This window comes from Osmerus eperlanus, chromosome 17 (genome assembly GCF_963692335.1).
Source record: "Osmerus eperlanus chromosome 17, fOsmEpe2.1, whole genome shotgun sequence".
NCBI lineage: Eukaryota > Metazoa > Chordata > Actinopteri > Osmeriformes > Osmeridae > Osmerus > Osmerus eperlanus.
The window spans coordinates 8,648,560-8,661,059 of NC_085034.1; the positions used below are offsets into that span (position 1 = coordinate 8,648,560).

Here is a 12,500-nt window from a genome sequence, read left to right on the forward strand (position 1 = left end):
ACAGAAAGTGTGTGTGGCGAGGTGTGTGATAAATGCCACGTGCACGTTACACGCTCTCTCAAACTGCATTGGTCACGTCTCTTGAACGGAGTCTCTCGGCAGTCTTTTATAAGCCACAGATGATGTGTGTGTGTGTGTTATCCCTGGGTCTTTAAATAGATGTAGATCTTTGTAGACCTCTCCTGTTGGGGCTGTCAAAGATATATTACACTCAGCATTTATTCAGCTGCTGCATTTGCCTCTATTGTGTTTGCCTGAGGAATGCTGCAGGTCGTCAGCTGTGTGTGTGTGTGTGTGTACTGAATATCTATCTGCGTTTCGTGTACATGGAGACAAGGGAAATTTCGATTTGACTCTTCATTGTGTGATTGTAAAACTCTACGATGTGTTTGGGTGTCCAGTTGTGTGTGTGTGTGTGTGTCACACACAGGCCAGGCGTGTTGTTTACTTTGTTGGGGCTCATAGGAAGAAGCAGGACTCTTGCCCTTCTTTGGACGTCGCAGCACATACCACCTGTTTATTTACACCAGCATCTGTTCTGTGTGTGTGTGGGTGTATGCATGGGTGTGCTCGTAATGTGTGTGTCCATCGTGGATCAAGTATTTCTGCACATGGATTTTCCTCCAGAGCCTTCCAAAAGCACCGCTCTACAAGTCGGCCACAGTATTTGTAGGCGTATGTTACACTGTATCAACCCTCACACATTGTAGTCTGTTCACACGTTCGCAACCATGAATTCAGGTGTTGACATTCACTTAGGGTTCACCGAGTTGTTTTATGACATGTTTGCATTCCTTTAATTTACCATCCCGAACGGGACCGGTTGCATCACTGTTCGCAGCAGATTCACATATCAAACAATGAAAGAGTGTGTCAGTGCGTGTGTGTGCGTGCGTGTGTACATGGGTGCCTCGGGGGGACCTCCTTGGACGTGTTTTCGTTGTCTTTGGGAAATCCTGTGGAAAATGTGAGTGTGGGCGGAACTCTTCCACGACTATTGGTTTTCTTTCTCTCCGTCTTTCCCATTGGATAGATAAGATCATGGAATCACAGTTTCCCTCCCGGCTCTCGCTTACTTCAGCGTTTGCACGCACGCACACACACACGGGAACGCACACACGTGGACGTTATCTGCGCTGCAAGGACGCCTTCAGCGGAAGCAGCAGCGTGGAGACAGGAAGTGGCAGGCGACCGGAGAGGGGGGAGCGGTGCGTCAGTCTAACCCTTCCCCGGGAGAAAGTGAACCCGGTCAACAGGAAACAGGAGCTGTTCTGTGGGCTGTCCTCGTGGAAGGATTTTCCACACACACATGCACGCACACACACACACACATCTGTTCCATGTGTGTAGGTGTGTGGGTGTGTAGGGTTGTGTTATGAAATATGTGTGTCCATTTTGAATCCAGCATTTCCGTACATGGATTCTTCCAGTCTTCCGAACGTTTAAGCACCGCTATAAAAGACTACTTGCTTCAGCTGGTTGAACCCGAGTCCTGCTCTCTAACATTGTCTTCCTCCCAAATGATCGGAGATCTGCCGTGGGCCGTGAGAGCGATAGAGAGAAAGAGACAGACACATGGACACCTTGAACATAATTAGCGCCAAGCCAACACTAAGTGAAATCCCATCTCCTAGCACGGGGACTTCCCAGGCTCTGAGGCCGGCCCTGTCTCTCTGCTAGCCCCAGGAGAGGAACGTTCTGCTGTTGCTGTTTGTTCTGGCTCACACGGACGGCACCAAACACGCTGCCAGGCTCATGTTTGCCATGACCTCTGAGGTTTGATGTGTGTGCGCGTGGGTTTGTGCGTGTGTGTGTGTGTCGGTGTCGTAGGGGTCCGCTGTTTTTATCAGTGAAGGCTACAGAGACCGGAGAGAGCTTTTAAAGCGCTAGGGTTCAGAGGTTGTGTGCTCGGACCGTTTACTGGATCGGCGTGCGCTATACATCTTCAGAAACAGAGAGGGGGGAGAGAGAGGGGACGGGCGAGAGAGATTGGCGGGGAAGAGTGAATGGGAACTTGTCTTGTACCCAACACCTTTCCTATAGCAACGGCGGTGGGCTTGTTGGAACACAGCAATGTGAGCAGACTGCGTTTGACCACTTTCGCACCGTCCCCGACGGCTGCTGTACAGTGAGCGACAGCCGATGTCGGGGGTTGCCCGGGGTTACCAAACAAACAAGGAGAGGCTCGGTCGAAACAATGGCTTCTGGGTAGAAAGGGCACACTGTCTCTTGAAGCACGGTCCCCCCCCCCCCCCGGTCCACCCCTCCCTCTAACCTTTTCCCCTCTCCACAGTCCGACTGGGGAGAATGTGTAACGCGACGAGGTTTAACATCAGGAGCTTTGTGTGACTGAATGTTGACAAAGAGAGAGAGAGAGAGAGAGCGAGAGACAGAGAGAAAAAGAGCGAGAAGGAGAGCGAGAGACAGAGAAAAAAGAGCGAGAAGGAGAGCGAGAGACAGAGAAAAAAGAGCGAGAGAGGGATGAAGAGGGTGTGATCAAGGGGCATGAGGATGTCAGGCTGAAAGAGGGATTGAAAATGCTGAAATAAAATGGGAATTCCAAAGGTAGTGATTCCAGATTGGAGCCAGTGAAATGTTCCTTGCTGTGTGTCGATCTTGGCTGGGGAGAGTGACGGGCAGTACAGAATGGTGCATGGTGCAGGATGGTTGAGGTCATTGTTGGGAGTTGTAGTTCACTGGTCCTTATCTCCTGAACAATAAGGGGAGAGGTCTTTTTAGGCTTGGACGAGAGCCACTGGCTTCAAAGAGAGAGAAAGAGGGAGGGAGAATGAGAGAGAGAAAGAGAAAGAGAGAGAAAAATAGAGGTGGAGAAGGGGAGGGAGAGAGAGATGTTGGTGCCTTAAGTCTCACTCTGGTAGTCTGGCTCCAAGTCTCCCAGTTTGCTAGAATTCTCTCATTCATCACCGCTGGTCTGTCTGTCAAGCTCCCTCCCTCCCTCCCTCCCTCCCTCCCTCCCTCCCTCCCTCCCTCCCTCCCTCCCTCCTCTCTTCTCTCTCTCTCTCTCTCTCTCTCTCTCTCTCTCTCTCTCTCTCTCTCTCTCTCTCTCTCTCTCTCTCTCTCTGAGCTCCATTTTTCTGTCTTCTCAACTCTTTCAGTCAGTGTTTGTTGTATTCTCCCGTGGCGCTCTGTCTTTCGTGTCTGCCAATGCTGTGGTCAACCATGGTCGACCATGGTTGTGCTCTTTAAACTCTGAGGGGAAAAGGGTGATTCAGTTCGGCAACTGGGCCGGTTCTGAGGAAAACGACGCGAGAGTTTGAATCGGTTGTGGAGTGTTGATAGGGTGACAGGCCTGCTGACACAGCGAGCCACTGAACCAGGGAGCCTGGATACTGTCCACCACTACTGAGGTCACCTATACAGCACTAGGACACACACACACACACTCACTCATTCTCTAACAGGGGGGACTGCCCTCACAAACACACACAAGACAGCCAGTGTTGACCCCTACGCAGACAGACAGACAGACATGCTCAAACTCACTGCTGTCAGGCGGACACACACACACACACACGACTAACCACTACCCTGATGCAACCCTATCGGAATTTGAGTTTCAGCCAGCCAGGCCGCTCTCTGCATAGTCTCCAGGTTGTCTCAGGCCTTTACACCAGGACTGGAATCATACAGCTTTCACACGCTGGACACGGGTCAAAAGTGCTCTCTCTTATCGTGTGTGTGTGTGATATACTGTCTGAGGAGTGCCGAAAGAGAAGCGTGAGAGAAGGAAAGTGTGGGTGTGTGAACCGTTTTAGATCAGGCTTATTTTGAACAGGCACAGCAAAAGGGGGTCTGCAGGGGTCCTGGCAGGCTCTGTTCATGCGTGTGTAGGACGCTAGCAGTTGTGGCTATCAGCGGCGCTTGCTAGCTGACACACACTCTAAGCACCCTGCCGTCTGAATGAGGGTCTGAAACATGACCCCCTGCCGCCGCCTCTACACACACACACGCACACGCACACACACACACACACACACACACACACACACACACACACACACACACACACACACACACGCGCACGTACACCGAGCCAAAATGGAGGAGGTTTGGCAAACATCAATCTGTCTCATCTTCTCCTTCATCCTCCTCTCCTTTCCCAAGAACTCCTTACAAAGACCAACCAACTAGCAACCTCCCATGACCTGACACCCCCTCCTCACTTTTTCAGCTTACCCAATAGTTTAGCACACGTAGTCACCGAACCTCTCTCTCTCTCACACACACACACACACACACACACACACACACACACACACACACACACACACACACACATACACAGACAGACATATGCTCACAGACAGACACACAGGCACACACACAAATACGCATGCACCCACAAATATACTTGCGGACTCACAACAATACACACCCATAAACACACACACACACACACGCACGCATACCTATCCTGGCTTGTCTGTGGCTGTTGAGAACGTGCACCTGAACTGAACCGGTCTCCGGGGCCTGCCGTGTTAGAAACAGGATATCCCTTCCACGGCCTTCAGAGAAAACAGGAGGTTTTGTGAGAGAACATATTCTGAGTGTTAACGTCAAGGAGCGTAACCCTTGTCTACATGGTGGAATCATCCAGACCTGGAACCTCAGAGAAGAGAGGGGACGGGGGGGAAGAGAGGAGAAGAGCAAGAGAGGCACAGGGAGGAATAAGGGGAGGGAGGAAGAAAGAGGGAGAGGTAGACATTGGGAGAGGGAGAGGAATATACCGTAGAGGCAGAGGAAGAGAGGGGGAGGAGAGAGGGGGAGAGGAAGCGAGGGAGGGAGAGGAAGACAAAGGGAGGGTGGGGGGAGAGGGAGAGGGGAAGAGAGAGGGAGATGGAGGGAGAGGAAGAGGGAAGAAAGAGGGGGAGAGGAGGGAGAGATGGATAGAGGAAGAGAGTTCTTGCAGTCTCTCGTGTGGAGTCATGTTGCGCAGTTTGGCTGAAGATTTGAGGGGAAATTTGGTCCTCTCCGTGTGTGTGTGTCTGTATGCTTAAAGCAGTAGCAGTCAAGCATAGTTGAGTGTAGTCAGCCATAGTTGGGGTGCTTGTGTATAAATGTAGGGAGGATATCGGTGTCTGTGTTTTAGATAAACCGCCCTCGTTCTGGAGCTGGGGTTGAAGAACACCATCCAGCGCAAGCAATCCTGCTCAGGTCAGGATGAGTCACTCAAACACACGTCGACACAGTATCCCTGCAAACACACCCAGGACCACCTCGCTGTGTGCTCGCGTACACAAACAGCATGTGTCGCGCGCAGGTGTGCGTGCCTGTGAATGTGTCTCAAATGGAGAGCAACAGGAAGCCAGGAGGTAAACAAAGCGACGAGACCGATGCGTGTTTAGCGACCTAGCGATAGCCACGGCTAGCGGCGGGCTGTACCGCTGGTTGCACTTCCCTAATCCTCCCTCCGACGGCGTATCGGTCCCCCTTCTCCATGTGTATGTCCTGGCAAGCGAAGGGATCAGTGTGTGGCCTTGCTGCAGCGAGAGCAGAGTAAACACAGATGCTGTTGTTGATGTTGTTGTTGCGCCAGGAGGGCTGACGGCTAACAGACCCAGTGCTCTGGTACTGTTCTAAATCACCACTCCAGCTCTTACGTTGGACTACTTCAGCGTGTGTGAGTGGGTGTGGGTGGGTGTGTGTGTGTGCGCCTGTGGATGTGAGTAAAGAATATGTGTGTACAGGAGCCACAATATGTTTTGACTGAATGTGTGTGTGTGTGGATCCATGTATGCACTCGAGGTGTGTGAGGTTCGACGAAATGGCTTGACCATGACTTAGTGTACAATGCCTTTGTAAAGAGCCCACCTAATCTAGTCCACAACCCCTCCGGCCTCCAACCCTCAACCCTGTCCAGACCTCCAGCCTCTAACCTCCCCGCCCTCCCTCTCTCCCTCCCTCTGCCCCCAGACAGCAAGGCCATCGTGGACGGGAACCTGAAGCTGATCCTGGGCCTCATCTGGACCCTGATCCTCCACTACTCCATCTCCATGCCCATGTGGGAGGACGAGGACGACGAGGACGCCAAGAAGCTGACCCCCAAGCAGCGTCTGCTGGGCTGGATCCAGAACAAGGTGCCCCAGCTGCCCATCCACAACTTCCACCGCGACTGGAGGGACGGAAAGGCTCTGGGGGCCCTGGTGGATAACTGTGCCCCGGGTAAGGCTTGATCCACAAACGGTGCACTGTCACATGACCTGCGTGGTAGGAGCCTGTATGCCGTTTAAGACGGGACGACACAATGACGAAGATGAAAATGGTTGTTCTTAGAAAGGTTTTGTGTGCGGAATGGGGATGAAGTTCTGGTCCGTGTTTTGGTCTTTCTCGAGAAGGTTGAGACTTTCGAATGGAAAACCTCGTCCACTGAGTTCTTCCTCTGAGATCTGATCCACAACCTGCTTTTCAGGAACCACGTTAGGGACCGTGTGGTTCATGGTGTGTTCTCTAAATCTGATGGGAGATCTGTGAACCCTGTTCAGCTCCAGAATACAGAAGGAGGCTGTTCAAATCATCACCTCAGTCCAGTCTAGTGCTAGACTCCCTGAAGCAAAACAACACTGCTGGCAGATAACCATCATCTGGGGTCAGGGGTCAGGTGTCAGGGATTAGAAAGGGTGAGAATTACCTCACTTCCTTGTTGCCTTGCCTGAGGACAATAGGATAATGTTTGTTTTATTTATTGTGCAGGTCGACTGGTTGGTCAGGTTAGGGTGTGGGGTCAAGGTGAGAAGTGTGTGTGTGTGTGTGTATGTAGGTGATATCTACCATAGCAGATTACATCACTCAGGATATCCTACTTAAAATGGTCTATAGGAGAGGGGTGGGTTAAAGGGGGGTGGGGTTAGGGTTAGGGAGAGAGTGTGGTGGGGTTAGGGTTAGGGAGAGAGTGTGGTGGGGGTGGTGAGAGAGCTTACGAATGTCCGACGTCAAAGATGCGTGGAAACCATACCTATCCACCAGATCCACCCAATCATTCGAAGGCAGTGACCTGTCCGGAACACACCGGATCAGACCGGATGAAACCGGATCAGACCGGGTCGGGCCACATCAGAGAGACAGGCTGAGGGAGCAGAGAATGGGACTTGTGTCCTCCCTTTGTCTCTCTGACCACAAAACCACAGCTCTTAATCCTTCACAGATTATCCTTAATTAAAAAACAAAGAGATGAGGCAGGAACGAGGGGGGAGACAGAGAGAGGAGGAGAGGAGAGGGAGGAGAGGGAGGAGGGGGAGGAGAAGGTTGGTGGGGAGGTGGATGACAAATGAACACCGGCATACACCAAACCACAAAGAGAAAGTGCTGCCTGTAAGATAGAAGCCTCAGGGTCATCGGGGCCTGGCCCGGGGGAGACTTGTCTGACAGCTGCCCCGGATAGTGTGAACCCCGCTGGGGGAAGTGTCATAACTTTAGCCCCAGGCTTCTCCGGGAAGGCTCTCTTAATTTGAATGGGATGCTTGCAGAGAATTCAGTAGGGCTCCGAAGTCAAGAGGGAATACAGTGTGACCCTGAGTTAATGGAAACAGGCCTGAATCAACACAACCACACACACACACACACACACAGGATCTGACGCCTGCTTCATCAACAGCTATGCCTGGCTCGTAACTGGTAGGCCCCAGACTGATTTCCCAATGGAGGAATGAACGAAGGGTCTAAGATGGTCTTTGTTTATGGGTGTTTACCAAGTGTGAGAGTTTGTGTGTGGTTGTTAGTCCTGTTAGTGCCTTTTATTTTTTCTGCTCTTAAGGTTTCTAAGTGTGGGGGCGCGCGAGGGTCGATCTGGGAGTGTAGGTGTGGTTTATTTGTGCGCTTTCATCTGTTCGCACGCTTATGAGTGTGTGTTTACATGTGTGTGTGTGCCAGAGTGTGTTTGCTCTGGGAGGAAGTGCAGAAGTGTGCTGGAGAGAGGCTGAGGTGGCGGAACAAATATACTCACAACGACTCAATTCTCCCCCACTGAGAGACTCAAATTCACTTAGCCAGCCACGCTTAGACCGCAAAGGGGGTGTGAGTGCGTGTTTGTGTATGTGTGTGTGTGCAACCTGGTATCACACTTTTTTGTGCTCATAGACACCATGAAAAATGTATCAATTTAATCATATACCCGAGCACAATTGTCAGACTTTTGTTGTACCACAGATAACTCAATTTTAACTCTGGCATTTCTCTGGCTTCTTTGTGCTGGGTTAGGGTTAGGATTAAGGTTAGGGTTAACTAATCATATCCCTTACCCTAATCCTAACCCACGGGTTCTGTTTTTTGTCAGACAGTCGTGTTAAAAAAATCATGTTTTTTTGTTTATTATTTCTGTGTTGTACATAAAAGTTGCTCTGGGAACACAATTCAATGGATAATTTTTTTTTCATGCCAATGAAAAGTGTGATACCAGTGGTGTGTGTGTGTGTGTGTTTACCATCTGCATACACTAATGCATGTTCTTGTCCTTATACAGTATGTGTTCACACATAACATATCTGTGTGTTTCACTTGAGGTGACAGTATTTAGAGTGCTAATACACAAGTCTCTAAGTTAACACTACACAGCTCAGTGCTGCTGGGTGTGGACATGGGCCTTGACCATACAGGGCTGTACACTGGTCCACCCTGTCTCTGTCTGCCCACACACTCACACGCACACACACACACACACACACACACACACACACACACACACACACACACACACACACACACACACACACACACACACACAGCACACACACACACACACACACACATAGCACACACACAAACAACACACACACAGCACTGAGGGCTAGTGTCGGTGCACATTCTTTCAGCATTCGTCCCCCTAGCAACAACCAAGCTATGCAGCTGTACCATATGCAACCATTAGCTGCTGAACACGGTCACAGTTGAACGCAACACAAACCACCCTCGGACCTGTTTGGCTCTACCTGCTTCTAATTGGTCCCGACACCCAGAGGCCCCTGGGCAGAGCCAATCGCGGTGCGCCAGGGCGGGGTGTGTGGGGCATGGTGGTAGACTGCCCACCTCTCCCGGAGCGCTGGGCTGAGTGTTGGAGGAGAGAACCCAGCGAGGACGGCCTGAGTGGAAACACATGGCCTCGCCTACGCACTCTGCATTTCCTGCCAAACAAATTTTATTGTGTGTGTACGTGTGTGTGCGTGTGTGTGTCTGTACTGTACCAAAGAGCAACAGGCCCCGAAAAGTTCTTGGTTTGTTTTATTCATGAGGTTGCTGTCTGAGAAGTGAGCGATTCTTGGTTCACTAGTGGCACGTGTCCAATGCTGGACCTTCAGTGTGTTAATTCCAGATGAGAACAGCACACACACACACATACACACCACACACATGCCCTGTATGTACCCCTCTAACTCCACTAACGCTCTAAGGAGTACTAAATTCTACTTCAGCCCTACAGAGTCACATTAAAAAGGTATACGTTAGTTTAAAAAGCTGCATGGGCTCATTAAAGATATCAATCTCTTTTGTGAGTGTCCATTGTGTGTACTTGGTTGTCCGTTGCGTGGGTATGTTTGCTTCAGGGTGAGGGTCAGTAACGACGTTGTTGTGGAAATGATGATTTCTTAAACGGGGTAATGGTGCTCCTCCTTTCCTCTCTTTCCCTTCCTCTCCCACCTCCCCCCCCTCTCCCACCTCCCCCCCCTCCCACCTCCACCCCTCAGCTCCACCCCTCTCACCCCTCACCCCTCTCCCCCTCCACCTCCACCCGCTCCCACCTCCACCCCTCTCCCACCTCCCCCCCTCTCCACCTCTCCCCTAGCCCCCTCCCCCCCTCTCCCACCTCCCCCCCTCTCCCACCTCCCTTCCTCTCCCACCTCCACCCCTCTCCCACCTCCCCCCCTCTCCCACCTCCCCCCCTCTCCCACCTCCCCCCCTCTCCCCCTCTCCCACCTCCACCCCTCTCCCACCTCCACCCCTCTCCCCCTCTCCCACCTCCACCCTCGCCCACCTCCCCCCCTCTCCCACCTCCCCCCCTCTCCCCCTCTCCCACCTCCACCCCTCTCCCACCTCCACCCCTCTCCCACCTCCACCCCTCTCCCCCTCTCCCACCTCCACCCCTCTCCCACCTCCACCCCTCTCCCACCTCCACCCCTCTCCCCCTCTCCCACCTCCACCCCTCTCCCACCTCCCCCCCTCTCCCACTCCCCCCTCTCCCCTCTCCCACCTCCACCCCTCTCCCACCTCCACCCCTCTCCCACCTCCACCCCTCTCCCCCTCTCCCACCTCCACCCCTCTCCCACCTCCACCCTCTCCCACCTCCACCCCTCTCCCACCTCCCCCCCTCTCCCACCTCCACCCCTCTCCCACCTCCACCCCCTCTCCCACCTCCACCCCTCTCCCCCTCTCCCACCTCCACCCCTCACCACCTCCACCCCTCTCCCACCTCCACCCCTCTCCCCCGGTCTCCGGTCGGTTTGTGTTTTGCTAGTATCCCTTTGCCTTGCACCTCTGTTTTCCCATGGTTCCTGGCACGGGGCACATTTTCTTTAGGAAGCCTCCCCGTGTAGGGGGGAACATTCTAGAACAGCGCCAGAAACAGCCAACATGGCCCGCCCCGTGTCGAGGAATGACGAATGATTTTGGAATAGAGATTCGAGGAATGTATGAAGAAGGAAACCAGAGTGGAGCCAAGGATCATACTAAAGTAGATTGCATGTACTGTCACACAATGTGGGATTTATTGAAAAACTTAGATTCATGCATCATAGTTGAGACAGCATTAGGGGTTGGCCAGGGACTGGAGAGTAATAGATAAACATAATTTGTCCATATTGTTGACCTTGTTTCTCCATTATTACTGTCAGGGATTCTACTATTCTACCTCTCTCTCTCTCTCTCTCTCCCTCTTTCTCTCTCTCTCTCTCTCTCTCTCTTCTCTCTCTCTCTCTCTCTCTCTCTCTCTCTCTGTATCTGTCTGTATCTGTCTCTGTTTCTTCTGTCTGCTAATCTTCCATAGACACAGCTGCTATTTGTTGTCTGTGGTCTTCTTTAGACTGTCATAGCACGTCCCCTCCTCCACTGCTAATCCTATTATAGGCATTACTACCTGTGTGTGTGTGTGTGTCAGTGTGTTGTGAGTATGACCATGTGGTCTGAGACAAGCCACAGTAGGAAGTCACAATAGAAACACCTGGTCGTCCTCCACCGGTTCACTATCGAATCACAGCTCCTCTGTTTGCGGAGACGCAGCATTCTGGGTAATGGAGTTCTGATGTCTTCCTTGACACTACAAGTGATGGAGGAGAGAATGATAGAGATGTAGTGCAAGGAGCTGCTACCCTAACCCTAAACCTAACCCTGTGTTTACTGATGTTGATCATGTTCCTCCTCTCCTCTCCCTCCATCCTCCAGGTTTGTGTCCTGACTGGGAGACCTGGGACCCGAGCCAGCCAGTGGAGAATGCCAGAGAAGCCATGCAGCAGGCTGACGATTGGCTTGGCGTGCCCCAGGTACACACACACACACACACTTACACACACACACAAAAACACACACATGCATACACACACAACCTCTTTCACACATAAGCACCCACATACACACACACGTGCACACACCTATACGCACAGGTTGACTTAAAGAGCAGACTCCTAGCCACAAACCAACCACAGAACTACAAACGTGGTGCGCCTGGTTTACATCTAATGGACCGTGACCGTGGCTTCCAACCGTCTATGGAGTCAGCAGAGTGCGACCGCAAGCACTGATCTGTCACTACCTCGCCGTGGTTACACGAGGGGGCGTGTCCTAGGTGACATTCCAGAGGCCTGCCCCCCTCTGGTCCAGGTGTTGTGAGGAGCAGCTAATGACAGGCTGTGACTGGCTGGTGAACTGGATGTGGAGCCGTGTCTTTGGTGGTCTGAACATCATACTTAAGTTTGGGATGCTGTCAGTGTGCTGGAAGGGGCCTGTTGACATGACTGTTGGATGGTCTGTTCTAGAATATTCTGGTTTATTTCAACATGTCACACGGTGGTTTGGAAGTTACATGTTGTGGTTCCATAGAGATCCTATGGGATTACTATGCTATGCTAAAAGTTAGTATTAACCTGGAGATACTGTAGATCTGGGGTCTGAAACGTTTTTTGGGGCAGGGACCCCTTAGAGGGGTGAACATTTTCCAAGGACCCCGCCATAATCATAACACCCATTCAGCATTACCCTTTGTGCTCTTAAATGGACATAATATGCTTGTTTCATTGGTGCAAATGGTCCCCATCTGTAGATTATAATATATCTTTTCACTTTTTAATGATACAGCACAATTGATGGCAAATTATTTCACGGACCCCCTGGCTTGGTTTGCGGACCCTAGGGGGTAGAGGAACTCTGGCCTGCTTTATTGGGCAGGACCTTGGTGAGGCTCTGCAGTTTGGCCCAGGTTGCCACAGGGGTACGCTTGGTTTAACAAATGGGACGTCCCCAACCGGCGAAACATGTGAACCCGCAAACAACTCTACTGTCAC

At 51.8% G+C, this 12,500-nt stretch overlaps 1 protein-coding gene across 1 annotated transcript in view; it reads left to right on the forward strand.

The window, feature by feature from the left end:
* flncb (filamin C, gamma b (actin binding protein 280)) overlaps nucleotides 1-12,500 on the forward strand; it is a 46,601-nt gene that overhangs the window by 6,751 nt on the left and 27,350 nt on the right. The window contains 2 exon segments of the mRNA XM_062483658.1: nucleotides 5,935-6,183; nucleotides 11,386-11,483. Coding sequence (XP_062339642.1) covers nucleotides 5,935-6,183; nucleotides 11,386-11,483 — 347 coding nt within the window.